At 33.1% G+C, this 15444-nt stretch overlaps 1 protein-coding gene across 4 annotated transcripts in view; it reads left to right on the plus strand.

Annotated features, from left to right (window-relative positions):
- Snx27 (sorting nexin 27) overlaps positions 1 to 15444 on the plus strand; it is an 86112-nt gene that overhangs the window by 24642 nt on the left and 46026 nt on the right. For all 4 annotated transcript variants that reach the window (XM_076474335.1, XM_076474337.1, XM_076474338.1 and 1 more), the window contains exons 4-6: positions 3779 to 3971; positions 8857 to 8927; positions 14223 to 14324. In XM_076474335.1, the coding sequence (XP_076330450.1) occupies positions 3779 to 3971; positions 8857 to 8927; positions 14223 to 14324 (366 nt within the window). The remainder of the gene's footprint in view (positions 1 to 3778; positions 3972 to 8856; positions 8928 to 14222; positions 14325 to 15444) is intronic.

Here is a 15444-nt window from a genome sequence, read left to right on the forward strand (position 1 = left end):
ATCATTGATTTTCATGTTGATAATAACAGTAAATTCAATAAAGAAAAATCTGATTGGCACACTGATTCGTGGTATGAATTCCCACACTATTCTTTCCACCATGGAGCCAAATCAGTTCTCTTCTATCCCATCTCAGGGACCCACTCTTTCAACTGTCAGTGACCTTATTTGTAGTCAGATGGAGACATATTAATGGATCTGTGATGATTCTCTGGTGTGTTATAAGGCTGCAGTTGAGAGAGATTCTCAACAATTAGGAGTGACTTTAATTATTATATATTTTTTAATATATTGACTTTTCAGTTCTCCTGGGAGACAGTGGGAAGTTTAAAGACTCCAGCACTGGGGTTTAATTCTCTAGGCTGGACATGGGATATGTTAACACTGCTTTTATATAACAAGTTTACCTTCCAACATGCTGTTCCAGTCAATAGTAATCAACACAGCTTCTAAATGACCTATGAAAAAACAAAAAGGAGGCCACTTTGGTAGAAGCTGCCTTTAATTTGTTTTTTCTGTTGGTTCTTTGAGTGTGAGATGTTTTCGGGTTTTCGCAATTGCATTTGAGCCTGCACCTTAGTTTGACTGAATGGTCTGGAAGTAAATTTTTAGTTTTCTCTTCATCCACTCATGCCAGTTATGTGCAAGGACAATTGTAGTTATGCCTTATCCGATATCTTGTTGGAACTTTGTGATTTTTCCTACCACTGCCTATCTGCCTTTGAATTTTGGAGTTTTAAGGTAGGGTTTGTATTTAAACTGAATAGTTCAGTGTTCTCTAAGATATAGAGTAAGTCTACAGACTTACAACTTTAAAATATGACATTTTGTTTTCTTTCACTTCACTTTGTTGAAAGATTCCCAGCATCACAAACTTCATTGGTGATGAGTAAGATTCATTGTTAGCAGCATGTTGATTCTATATTTGGCTTTTACATTCCCCCCTCTTGTCTTTAGATTCTTGAATTTCATTTTCTCTAACAGGATGTCATAGTTCTGCCCCTATTCACGGTTCTGACACCCAACATTTGGACCCCTTTTGTACATTGATACCCATAATAAATTGTGTCTATATCCAAAGGCCCTGCTACTTGGTCAAACCACCAATGGCATTGATGATTACTGTACACCTTCAGGGTTTGAGCATTTGACTCCAAGAATTTATGGACTTGGATTCATGAGCTTTGCAAGTCCTTGAGTCAGGTTATTTTCATTCATTTCATGTTTGCACCATTATTGGGCAACAAACCTGTCATGTTTTCATCTCCTGCAAATCATAAGGATTTGGAACTTAATTCTCAGGTTATCAGAGTTTGATTGGTGTAGGGGTAGTGAAGAGTCAGGCTAGTTCTTCTGAGGTGTTATGCTTGTCTGTGGTTGAGTCTATGTAGACATCCGTTTTGCATTCAATCATCAGTCTTTCACATCTTTGTCAGTGTCTGAATTCTCCAAAGTTCACAAGTGAAATATTCCCCAACCTGAGTTGATGTTTTTGTGGTTTTTTTCTACTGGCCAAGTTTTTGTAGTTGGCTTCTCTCTGCACTGTGACATAGTGATGGAGTTTCACTGCTATTGGCATTTATTATATACAAGAGTCAGATACTGCAGTTCTGGGTTTTTCCCATTGAATTGGCATTGGCTTCACATGATTTCTGCTATATAATACGAGTTTCTTTTCTCATCACCTCTAGCCCCAAAGTGTGTGCATACCATTTTATGAACAGTTGGTTACTGGCACCATCTTTACAGTTGTCTTCATACCTCATCATGATTCTACTTTCAAAAACAACCAAGACAGATTTCTTTTCAGGGCTGAAGAATATATTTTTTTCAACACAACAATATGTCATCAGTTTGGATATTTTTACTTTTCATCTTGTTTCTCATTTGGGCTCTGCTAACACTATGAAATAGGAGATCACATTTTTACTTACTTCTCATTCTGTATCTGCATAGATTTTTCTTTCTCTCCTGAGAATGTGGACATCACTCGTACCTCTCATGCCTTTGGAATGAGAGCACAAGAAATCCTTTTAATAGCTTTTATGTGACCAAGAGTTCATATACATCAATTTCCTGGTTTCCTCAACTTCCTTAGTCAGAATCATTCTTCAGTCTCAATGGGTTGTTAAGTCTGGACACTACTATGATATGGGTTCATTTACCACCACCCTCTCCAGAGTTCAATTTCATAGTTTGGGCTTGTCGAGTGGAAAATCATCAGGATTCACTGTAACTTTTTTTTTCTAATGTCTTTTGTTTCTCATTGAGAGGCATTTGGTCTAGGGCTCCCTGTTTTCAACTTATGGACTTTCTTTCTCGGGAATATTCCTTTCATATTACTCTACTAGCTTGCCATGTGTTGTGCATGTGGCAGATTCAACTAATTAGAGTGGATGTTGCATTACAATATTCTTTGTGTGTGGTTCCCATTTTGCAATTGTGGTTTGTGGGATGACCTCTCATTGGATCACTCAACTACTAGCAATTTGGTCTCCAGTCACTCATCATCAGGCTTTGACAGTACATGCATTCCATCAAGACAAGATGGAACTACAATTTTAAGCCTTTTTTCCAGTTTATATGCTATCCAGAATACCAAATATGATTTGTTCCAACCCATTGTTAGGTCTTGTTGATAACTACAAATTAGCTGCTACACCCTAGTTTATGCTTTTGTGGTTCTTTTTTAGGCTCTCTCTGTGGAGACAGCCATGATTTGACATGGTACACTCAGCTATCCAGAAGCTCAAACTTCAGGCATAGAGGTTTTGCAGTTTTTTCTTAGTCGAAAATAAACTTTTTTATCAATGGAAATGGTGTATTAAAAGAAAGTTAAACCCATTTTCTTCATAAGTGTCAGCTGTAACTCTTTTTTGTTTTTTTTTACCATGGCTCTTTGGCAGATGTTTTGCATCTTTCACAATCACTTGGTTTGGGCTTACCTATAGTGATGATAATTCATTTAAAGTTCTATCCATAGTACAGGAATTCAGTTCTGGGTGAAAGGCATACCTGTTCTGGATCTAGTATGGTTTGTCCACTGTAGTGCTAATCTTCTGTTGACAAACCCGTGATCTATGTAGATGCTTTCTGTATTAATTATGACCCTCTTTAGACCCTCCACCTTATCTCTGTGGGATTCTAGCTGGAAGTGGGGGAAGAGATGTGTATGTTTTGGGAGTTAACATTTTCCTAAATTGAAAATGTTTCCAAAAAACTTACCTACTCTCACACTCTTCTGCCTTTCTCCCCTTTAAGAGCCAGTGTTAGAGACTGAAAATGAGTCAGTCTTGAAAATATGATAACATTATATAAATGAAATGCTAATATACAGTACCAGAATAGAGAGCATATTGACATAGGTGGAGAGTATCACAAGATAAAAACCACCAAGGGCATTTGAGTGGGTTATAAAAGACTGGAGCATGTGAAAAAAAATCAGACCAATGCTTAGATGGACAAAGAACGAAATCCTGGTGGTCAATTAATATCTTTTAAGTGTGAGAGGAGGTAATTATTACAGGAAATACATTGTCAGTTTATGAAAATGTTTACATTAAAATACTTGTTAAGTTTTTAATGGCTTTTGTTAGACTCACAATAATTTGTAAAGGTTACTGAATGGACTCTGTTTTAACATTCTATTTATTTATACACTTACCATTTATTGTATTATATTTAACAATTTAGAATGTTCAAATATGATTTAAGAAAACAATTAAGTATTTATTTTTCTGATGGTACAAGTATATGTCAATATTTTTCATTTTATCAGGTGTACAATATTTATATGGCTGGTCGGCATTTATGTTCCAGACGTTATAGGGAATTCTCAAACCTTAATAATAATTTAAAAAGAGAATTTCCAGATTTTAACTTTCCAAAGCTACCTGGAAAATGGCCTTTCACTTTGTCAGAGCAACAGCTAGATGCCCGAAGGAGAGGACTAGAACAATATTTAGAAAAAGGTGGGTGCTTGTGTTCTGTAGTTAATAAATTATGACATGTTAGTGCATTTTCTTTATAGAATCATGTCTGTGTTTTCCACTCTATTAGAATTGGAAGTGGTTTTTCTTCTATTGAAAGTCGTGTTTCCCCACAATTTTAATCTGTGGATATGTTGTAGCTCATGAACAGTTTGCACATGCATAATTTGTCCAGTGTGTTTCAGAGGTGAACAATTTGAGTATTAAAACATGTTTCATGTAAAACCTGACTAGAAAAAAAAAATTATATGCAAGAATAGTGCTATAATAAACTGCATAGAACCATTGGTTAGAAAATTAAAATTTTAAAAGCATAAGTGAGTTGAGGATTTTTCTTACTTTGTTTTGAATTGTTAAAATTAGAATATCTGGATGTCATGTTATTTCACCTAAGCCAATCCATGGAAGTTTACATGAGACTTAAAGTGAAACTTAGTGTATATTAATTCAGTTATAATTATTTTAATAAATATTACATACAGGAAATAACCTCTGGTGACTGCCCTTTGTAGTAATAATAATTACCTATTGCTTAAATGTGAATATTATTTTAATAAGCTATTAAACCTGTTATTTGCAAACACAACTACTGTACATGAATGTTACCTCAAGAAGCTAAGTCAAAATTATTATATTATAAAATATATAACTTAGATAGAAGCAAACTCTGAAACAAGACAGATGGTACCTTCTGCTTACCATTCAGGTCTACTGTTATTAAGAATAACATTATGCCTGCTACAAGAGAATAGTAACATTTTACTTGCATTGGAATATTTTAGCTTGTACTAACCTCATAATTAAAACAAATTTGTTTTGTCCCTAAAGAAAAACTTCTGAAATGGTGCCTCACCTCCACACATACCTTGATTTCTTGTGCATCTTCCTCAGTGCATACTACTAGATCCTAGAGCTAACTACCACCTAATAATCATGTGATGATAGCCCTCCACCAATTGAAGAGCAACGTAAACTTATTGTGTAGCAGCTTTCCTTAAGCATTTGCACATGAAATAATTTCATTCGTTTGTTTGGTATGGTCTACAGTATATGTCATTAATTGCTGATCAATAACTTCAAAGTTTCACCAGTTTCCTACTGATTTATATTACATTTCAGTTTCTCTGGTTTTAGTGTTCATGATTCACAGAACCAGTCAATGTTCTTTCTCAAGACCCATACTCAAGACTGCTTTGTCTTCCCTCCTTCACCTTATCTTCAGGTCCATGCAGACTTATTTCTTGAATTACTGCATACCCATGTTAAACATGCTTCTTTCCCCTTGTTTACTTGACTCTTTTTTTCCTGGCTTGCAAACATTCTTAATTTCCATTCCTTGATTTGCAGTCTTTAAAATCATTTACTTGATTTGGAGGTCGGCCAATAAACTTCATCTGTATCCCTTTATAGTGCCCAGTTTTTGTGTCTTTGCTTCTTTGTTAACTCCCTCTTATCACTTCATCTTATATCTGAGACAATTCATCATACTCCATAGAGAGTATTCTGGACAGGTTCCTTTATTCCTTTCACCACATTGGTCTCTACTTCTTATAATCTGTTTTCTCTTACTTGGTTACACTCAATGCCTCTTCTTCTACTGCCTCAATCCACTCTTTCTTGCTCCAACCACATATGCCGTTTTCTTACCCAGAGGTAGCATCACTTCAACTTCGTTTGTGGGAATTGTCCAATTTGTTGCCAGCAGTGGCTAGGTAGCAATTTTCTTCTCTCATTCTTGTTGTCTGTCAACAGAAGTGGCAAGTTTTCAATGTTAGTCTATTCTTTTTCTCTGAATCTTCCTACTTTGACCCACTTTTTGCTTATTTCATATGGTTGTTTGACCATGGATTGTCAGTTTTTACTATTGTTGGTTATCAGTGGACTTTATCAAGTCAATTTTAATGTTCCCCTCAGATCTTTACTTCTCCAGTAGCCCTTCCTATCTTTTTTTTTTCCCCCCCCAATCCATCTTTCCTTCACTAGTTCATCCCCCTTCAATGCCTGACTGGGACTTTGATGTGCTTTTACATGTTCCTTCATGTGCTTTGTTCAGACCATTGGCTTCATGTTCACTATATCATCCTTCTCTAAAAGATGTAGTTCCTTCTTTCTTCCTCATTCATGTGGTCACCATCATTCAAATGTATGTGCCATTAATTCTTCCTGCATTCTCTTTCACTATACTTCCTCCTTTACTCAGACTGGGCTTTTTTTTTCGAGTCTTCAGCCATTTAGGTGAGTAGTTGTACTTTCACATTTTATAGCATCAGATTTATGAATTGTCTCACTTTTGCTTCATATTTGCTACCAAACATTAGACAAGATTCTTGAGATTGATATGTGAATAAATCCACATAAATGAAAAGCACTCAACCCATCCATCCTTGCCTATACCAATGACCATTTTCAAGATAGGGTGTTCTGCAAAACCATTTGAGGTATCTTTGTGGTACTACAATTACTTAGTTTTCTACTCCACCATACTTTCCATGGATTATCATAGAAAAAACACCAGGGAAGTGACTACCAGCTTCTTTGACTTGCATTTGTAAGCTTATAAATATGTGGTTTTGTAGTCTCCTGTTGCACTGTCTCCAGTAAAAGACATTTCCAGCATTTATCTGAGGAGATTTGGGCACTCCTCCTTATCTCTCCAATGTGAATTCTACTCCATCTTACCCTTTAAGTGAAGCATGAGAGACCCTTCAGTTGCTAGCCTATGGGATGGTGGACCTTGTGGAGTTCCTTACTGGTAGTGTACAACACAATACAGCAGATAGTAGGGCAGTGGTGTTGCTGTCTGTGTAGTGTTGGTCAACCCTCACACAGCTAGTGTCTTCTTCTCCCACTGCAGGACTGGTTTGTCACTCCAGTCTCTGTCTGTCCAATTGTATTGAGATCAAACATACACCATACAATCTGATCATGCCATAACAACACACTTCTTGGCTCACTGACCACTTGTGTTCACATGTTTAGTTGATCAAGCAAAACTTCCATCAATCCCTGCAGCATTTCAGGTTGGCTTGTTTTTCTGCTTTTCCTTTTCTGTACTTCCAAATTAAAAGTTTTTCCTGGTTGAGTCCAGATGTGACACAGGTGTGCCTACATGGAGCCATTGCCATTGAGTGTGTCACACTTCATGAGATAATCACCACACATTCCCTCCTGTACTTTCTACTTCCAGTGCACAGGTGCTTAGGAGAAACTATTGTGGAAAGAGGTTGTGTCACCTTTGTGTACTTAAAGCCTGTTAAATCTGTGCTTTTTAGGTAGGAGTTAGCTTAAGGCTAGTGGCATGCAAATCTCGTAGACAGATGCATGAGTAATCGAGCTATTCTATTGTGTTAAGGTGAGTATGTGTGGAAAATACATTTTCAGCTAAGGAAAACTGTATCATTTATTTTAGTCCTTGTACATTTTCTCCGTTAGAGTTGCCAAGTGGTACTAGTACATCAGTCTAAAATTTCTCGTGTAGATTTGCAAGAAAACAGAGGGAAAAGTTCAATTTTGTGTGTGGAGGAAGTTTTAACTTATACAAAACAATACAAAGTGACGGATTTTTTATAGTAGGTGAAATTTTAAAAAGTTTTTGAAAAATTACTGCCAAAAGATTGTTGCAGTGAATAACAGTTTACTGTTGAAATGTAACCCTAAGATTGTAGCAGTGAATAACAGTTTACTGTTGAAATGTAACCCTAAGATTGTTGCAGTGAATAACAGTTTACTGTTGAAATGTAACCCTAAGATTGTAGCAGTGAATAACAGTTTACTGTTGAAATGTAACCCTAAGATTGTTGCAGTGAATAACAGTTTACTGTTGAAATGTAACCCTAAGATTGTTGCAGTGAATAACAGTTTACTGTTGAAATGTAACCCTAAGATTGTAGCAGTGAATAACAGTTTACTGTTGAAATGTAACCCTAAGATTGTTGCAGTGAATAACAGTTTACTGTTGAAATGTAACCCTAAGATTGTAGCAGTGAATAACAGTTTACTGTTGAAATGTAACCCTAAGCTCAAGCTCATTTACTATAAATTTAAGTATATCTGCATTGAAAAAGATTAGAAGCCTAGACATTTCAGGAAAAATATTGTAAGTACATTTAGTGTCGCAGCTTTAACTAATCACAAATATGTCTGTTGCCTTACAGTACACACATATTGCATGTATATAGATCAAGCTATCAGGATGTTTGTATTTAATATTTTTTTACTTAGCCATATTTGCTTTACTTTCATTCTCCATAGTTTTCTTAAATATATTCAGCATCTTGTACTGTTCTGTTTCTCAAAAACAAAATGATAGCTTACCTTCAACTTAATTGGTGAAAGTCTACTGTGACAGTTCGTCTGTTATAAGAATACCATTTGCTAATTCCTGTCTCGCATGCAACATCATGTGTTAATGTGATTTAGACCTCATGAAATGTTAAGCTAATTGATTGTTTACATGGTACTGTTCAATCAGGAACACCATTTCATAGACCACTCTTCTTTCACAACAAATATAAAATGGCAGCCAATTTTGTGATGTGGCAGCAACATGTTGATAGATTCTGTGAAAATCATCGACTCTAGGATTTGCTTATACATTGTGCAAGTTGTTATTTCACCTAACGTGCAACAGGTTATATCTGCTTGTGATTTTCAACAATTTCAAGATGGTTGAACTATATTTCAATACTTTTTGTGAATTTTGTGAAAAGCATGTCTAAAGATTTTTATCATGCATAACACAAGGTGTTATCTCACTTTGGTAGAGAGAAGTAAGTGTTGTGTGATAAATTTTGAATCCTGTCATTAAATTTTACTTCAGTAAATTATTTTGTTAACTTTCATATTTTTGCTAATTTAAAATTTCCAGTTTGTGCTGTCCGTGTTATAGCAGAGAATGATGTTATGCAAGAATTCCTCACAGACTTGGATGAAGAACATGTAAGTATGAACATTTTGATTGTAAACCTATCATTCTGTGTTTTGAAGATATGCATACCAGAGAATTGTCAAAGACATTTGTTCTACTAAAGGACCTGTGGAAATAAAGTAGTATTATATATATATATATATATATATATATATATATATAATCTCATTATGTACCTAGAACCCTCACCATTTCTGTTGTAAACTTAAGTATGTTTTCCTTATCTCATCATGCACCCAGAATGCTCACCATTTCTGTTGTAAACTTAAGTATATGTTTTCCTTATCTCATCATGCACCCAGAATGCTCACCATTTCTGTTGTAAACTTAAGTATATGTTTTCCTTATCTCATCATGCACCTAGAACGCTCACCATTTCTGTTGTAAACTTAAGTATATGTTTTCCTTATCTCATCATGCACCTAGAATGCTCACCATTTCTGTTGTAAACTTAAGTATATGTTTTCCTTATCTCATCATGCACCTAGAATGCTCACCATTTCTGTTGTAAACTTAAGTATATGTTTACCTTTTTCTCTTATTTATTGAAGCTGTTATAGTCCTAAATAAGGTTGTTGGTAGTATTCATTGAAGTTTTACAAATAATTAGAAGTTATCAAATGTGAATCAAAATTCAGTTTGTAACAGAGTTACAATTCTGCGTGTATAAAATAAAGAGAAAAAAAATTAACTCTTGTGATTAATAATGTATTTTAAGTGTATAACAGTGGTAAAATGTAGAAAGATTAACTTGCAAGAAAGAGCCTTGACAGTGTACATAATGTATACTAGTAAGGAATACTAAAGTATTAGACTAATAATTTGATGTAGCTTTATAAAACAGGGGAAAGTTCCACATTCATTAACTTTCTCAGTATAAACACTTTCCATTTGATATAATTTTGTGATCCCAAATTGACCATCAGAGCTCCCATACTATAACTTTTAATGTGTTTTGATTATTTTCAAGAAATTTGGCAAGCTTTCAGCAAACATTGTCTTTCGTAGAAAAAATATAAAAAATTTTTATATAAGTATTTTTACTAAAGATTTTTCTGTGGTCATACAGAGTGAAAGTGATGTTCATGTTAAGATTAAAAATATTCTTCTTCATTTCAAAACTTTCAAGTTTCTTTTGCACAATCTCTGGAACCTTGTGAACAAATATCAAATGTTTTCCCAGTAAAACCTTGTTTTATCTGTTATTTTCTCTACCTTAACTCCACATTAATTCAGCTGAATTTATTCACCATAATAACCACCCTTAAAAAAAACAATAAATCTAAATTATCCTTTTTTTCAAGAAACTACAAAGTTAACAGAAAACAACACTTGTTTGTCCTTAATTGCTTGAACCTTGTAATAGTTTACATGTTTCTACTTACACTTTATTTTATCACCCATCAAACTGTCTAACTAATAATTTTACTACACAAGTTGTTAACCACTCAATGAATGTGTAGCTCACATTACCCTATTCAATTATGTAATGCATAAGCTGCTTGCATAATTTTTTTTTTATATTAATATTATTTTTATTTTTCTTTATTTTACCTCTAACTTAACAAATTTCTGATTTTTATGTTGTAGTTACTTTTGTAATAATAAACAAAAAGTATGGATGGAAAACAGTGTTTTCACACGAGACTCAAAACTCGAGTACTTTTGAATTGTTGACTGTTCTTCAGGAGAATAAAAACAAAAATATAGTTTTTATCTGGCTCATTGTCATCTTTGCTGTTCACTATCAGTAGAACATAACCCTACTTTTTTTATACTAATGTTATTAATATGCTAAATAATTATGTATTTATAATGTACCTAAAGATACAGAGCAATAGAATGTAAAAAAAAAAAAAAAAGGGCAAAGTTCTATAACTGTAGTAATTTTTCGACCTTTCTAATTATGAGATAAGAGCCATTAACAATTCAATTGAGCCCATGAATATATGTTCCCCTGGGAAAAAAGTTTGAACTGGAAGTGAAATAGATGGTTCTCTCTGAAGAAACATTGTAATATAATATACCATTTAATATAACTTTTTCTTTCTATTGGTTATAAATAATATAGTATTAAACATCAGAGAGAACTATTACCAATTTATTGAAAGAGAGGATGTAACAGATGAAAGTGGCAAGTGGGTCTGATTTTTTTATCTATGGTTCCATAAACAAATAGGAGTGAAGAGTATAAATATTATGCTTTGCCTTAGTAATAACTATATTATCTTTAATAATAAAAGAGCCTGTGTACTGGTGACTGTCATAGTGCTAAGAGGAAAGAACCTAGAAACCTGAAACTTTGTACCAATAGTAGTAAGGGGATTTTGAGAGTGTAGGCCTTGGTATTATTTTTTTTAGATTTTATTCAATAATAGTAAAAGAGGCTATTCATTTGTGTATGTGTTTGTGATTGATATAGTGCCAAATGGAAAGAACCTGGAAACTTATCTTTTCACACACATAAAGTAGATACTGAGGGAATGAAACTGAGAATTTGTTTTTAGATTTGACTCCAAAAACCTTTGGTAATCGTTTTGCCCCATAGGTTTTAAGCTTCATACCTCTGCTTCCTAAATTTGTGTAGAAAAAAAAAAATTTTTTTTTGGTTTTGTTTTGTTATTCTCTCTCACTAAATGAACAATATATGGAGGTTTTCTGCAAATACTTGTTTTCAAAACAAATATGGGAATAAAAAGACAAATCTGAGAATTAGAAAAAATGTTGAATTGAACTAACTTTAGAAAATGCCAACAGATGATAGGAAGAAAGTTAGGGGTCAGTGAATACTGGAGAATGAAAATAATTCATATAAAAAAACAACTCTGACAATCTTGATTAAAACTACTTGTTTTTAAAAAGAATTAAGTTCAGGAAATGGCAACATACACATCAAGCAAAGACATGGTGCATTAAGGTCTCTGTGAATCATAAGGGTACCTTAGAATCCTGCAGCAGGGTTTGGGTGTTTATATGCTAATAATTTCCATTTCATCCTGCACTTCTTGAAAGATTGAGATTTTTTTTATTTCCTTAAATTTAAGAACTTGAAACTTGTATTAAGATTTGATTTATTAATTAAGTTTTTATTCGTATACTATGATAATAAAGTAGTTTAATTAAATTTTGAAAGTAACTCTAAAATTTGGCATTTTGACCTGCTAATAGCAAATAGGTTAAAACATTATATGTAAAAAAGTAAATAACCAGCCTGCACAGAACTAATGAATTTGTATTACAAGTTGAGATGAAACTCGTGTATGTTTGAAACATGATAAATTGCATCTGACAACTCCTAAGTTATGAGGTGTAATGAGGAAAAATAATTTCAGTATGCAGAAATCACTAAATATATACTGTACAGTGCATATATATTTAGGGATTTCTGTATTCTTTTACTATAACTTGAAATTCAGGTTTGTTTGTTTTTCACAAAACCATTATGGGGAGACTTTAAATAACATCTCTCTTAATTTATTTTCACACATTCTATCCATTTATTCCAATAGTGTGTGGTATTTTAATGATTGAAATTTTTCATTAACCTTCTGCACTTTGACAGCTAAGCAACTTCAACTAATGTATTAAAATATTTGAAAAAAAAAGGGGGAACTTAAGTAAATTCTACCTCTTCTCCAATAGTTAGAATATAATTTTGCTTAATTTTTAAAGTTAAATTTTATTAAAGAAAACTAAATCTTACATGGTGTTATTATAATGTGACAGTCAATCCCACTATTTGTTGGTAACAGAATAGCCCAACAGTAGGTGGTGGGTGGTGATGACTGCCTTCCATCTAGTCTTTCACTGCTAAATTAGGAACAACTAGTGCAGATAGCCCTCGCATATCTTTGTGTAAAATTCATAACAAACAGTTTCACTGTTAGTACAAGCTCCATTAACATGAGAAAAATAATGACTATCTTAGATAAATTTGTAATGGCTCATAATGAATAGTTAAAAAGCCAGAAGAATTGATAGAGTTAGGAAAATTATCTTGTTTTGACTTGTTACTAGTCTACATTCTTTGGTGCATTATTTAATGCATTACCATCATTAGTATAAGAAAGTAGGGTTAAGTGTCATTGACAGTCGACAGCAAGAAAAAGTTATGGTAAGTACTTTATTTTGTGTTTTTCATTTTTATTCTTTATTTATTATAAGAGTAACTAAAATGTGAAAATGGGGATCTCTCTTGGTTAGTTAAGGTTAGATTAAGTAAAATAATAATATAAAAATGTTTGGTGAAGCGCACATGTGAGCAGCTCGTGGGCAACGTAATGCAATAGCATAAGATAGCCTCCAGATTCCCCAAATGAGTTACAACTTATAATAGTGTGAATAATATTAGTTAAACACTATTCAAATGGTAGTAAAACAAAATTGAACTATGAATAGATATATACTGTTATGAGTTTCAAAGCTATTTAACACAAATGTAGTTTCATGTTACAGTTTGAAGGCATTCTAGAAATAAAGGAAAAGAGTAATTTAGATTGATATTGTTTTTTTGTGGTTATGAGGTCAGTCACATTAACCAAAGTTGTATAGAGTTAAGGTAGAGAAAATAACAGAAAATATAAAGTTTTAGTATAAGCAAACATTTAAAATGTATTCAGGAGGTTTTAGGAAATACAAAAATCAAATCTGATATTTTTTTAAGAACTAGAAATGTATTTGTAACCTTTATATGAAAATCACTTTGCACATGGACCATTCAAAACAAGTACTCAACTAATGTGTGCTAAAAGTCTGCCAAATTTTGTGAAGATACACACACTGTATTAGATGTTGATTATTGGAACTTTATAACAGGTAAAAATGGTCCCTGGGACTGACCTTTATTTATAGAGTTAATAGGGACCTGATGGAGAGTGGCCCATGGTTATTGTGTGAACTGTGAACTAAAGGGTTTATAGTTTGCTCATAAATTGTGCTTCACAATTTGAAGGTGTTTCTGCTTTATAAAAGTGATGGTAAAATACCATTATTTGATTAGAATAGGCCAAGGGTAGTGTTGACTGCTGTCTTTCCATCAATCTCTCATCTAAAAATTAGAAATGGCTAGTGATCATGACCCTTGTGTGACATTGTGCAAGTATCTAAAACACACAAACTTTTATATTAATATATATGTGACTTTTGGTACCTTGATTTTGTTTCGTACATCAGACTTCTACTTGTATGGATGAATAGCCCCTTCAGTGTTAAAAGAGTAAATATAGACTTGTATTACAACAAAATAGCTAAAATAGTGATTCTATAAATTCAAGAAAATAAATTACTAATACTATCTTTTCTGCTAGGGAGGCAGTTCTGTAGCTGTTGACTTGAAAGTCCTGCTGCCAGATAGAAATATTGTTGTTGTCAATGTCCAGAAAAATAGTACAACAAATGATGTTTACCAGGTGAGTAGTGTTTCTGTGTAGTTTAGTGTTCATTAAAGTGTTTGTTGTTGTTTTTCTTTGATTAGATTCCATTCCTTATGGATAACTATATTTTCATTTGGTTTGGTAGGAAGTATTGTTTCATATTAACTGGTGTTTTGGGGTAACTACTGCACTCACAGATGGCCATAACAGTGGATTTGTAGTTGAACTTGGAACATGTGTAGGCTATAGCAGCTGGATCTTAAATCGGTTTGTTGTTGTTAATCTTTTTTTCTTTTCTTTTTCCCTCCCTGCATGGTTCAACAAATAACTGAAGAGATGGGAATCCAATATTACTTAAAGATCACTGGCACCTTTATTCCCCCTGAAATTGTACATTGTTACTAAATCTTACACAGTTTTAGCTTTAATGTTTTTCTTGTTATTATATCTAAATTGATACATTTTTTCCTTCTTACACTTCTATTTAAATGTGTAATATATTTATAGAGACAAAGAAACTTGTTTGTATCAATCAACGGAAGAACACTTGAAGTGCTCTTGTATTCAGATTGATTTTAAAAAAATTGAAAGTCAGAAACAGCACCTATCTTTTTGAGTTTACAAATCTTTTAAATTTTGCATAAACATAACAAACCTGTTATCAATAACTGTAAATAAAGTTAGGTTATTAGCCCTAGAAAGACAGGTCTTCCTATGGTCATGGGTCAGAGATCATGTGCATTTGTTGACTTGCATTCAAAATCTTATTGAGCTGCTATTTTATGAATTTATATTTATAAATTTGTTAGTATTAAATTGTAGATTGTAATTAGATTTATACATTATTTATTTTTTTAATTCAAAAGTAAATATTAAAAAAAACCTCAGTTTTTGTGTGTCATGATATGTTGAATGCAGCACAGGTTCAGTTTAGATGTTTTTGATGTCAAAATATAAAGTCTATAATTTCATATGAACTAAGAACTCAGTTTACAGATATTGACAAGCTAGAATTGAAAATAATAACCTTCTGTCTTCTGCTGAGACATCAGTGATTGTGCTCACCGTTTTGCATTTTTCAAAATACTTTACATTTTTCTTATATACTCTTCTATCTATGACAGGTGAATAACTAATCATAAACTCCCTAGTGGCT

Source organism: Tachypleus tridentatus, chromosome 13 (genome assembly GCF_004210375.1).
Source record: "Tachypleus tridentatus isolate NWPU-2018 chromosome 13, ASM421037v1, whole genome shotgun sequence".
Lineage (NCBI taxonomy): Eukaryota > Metazoa > Arthropoda > Merostomata > Xiphosura > Limulidae > Tachypleus > Tachypleus tridentatus.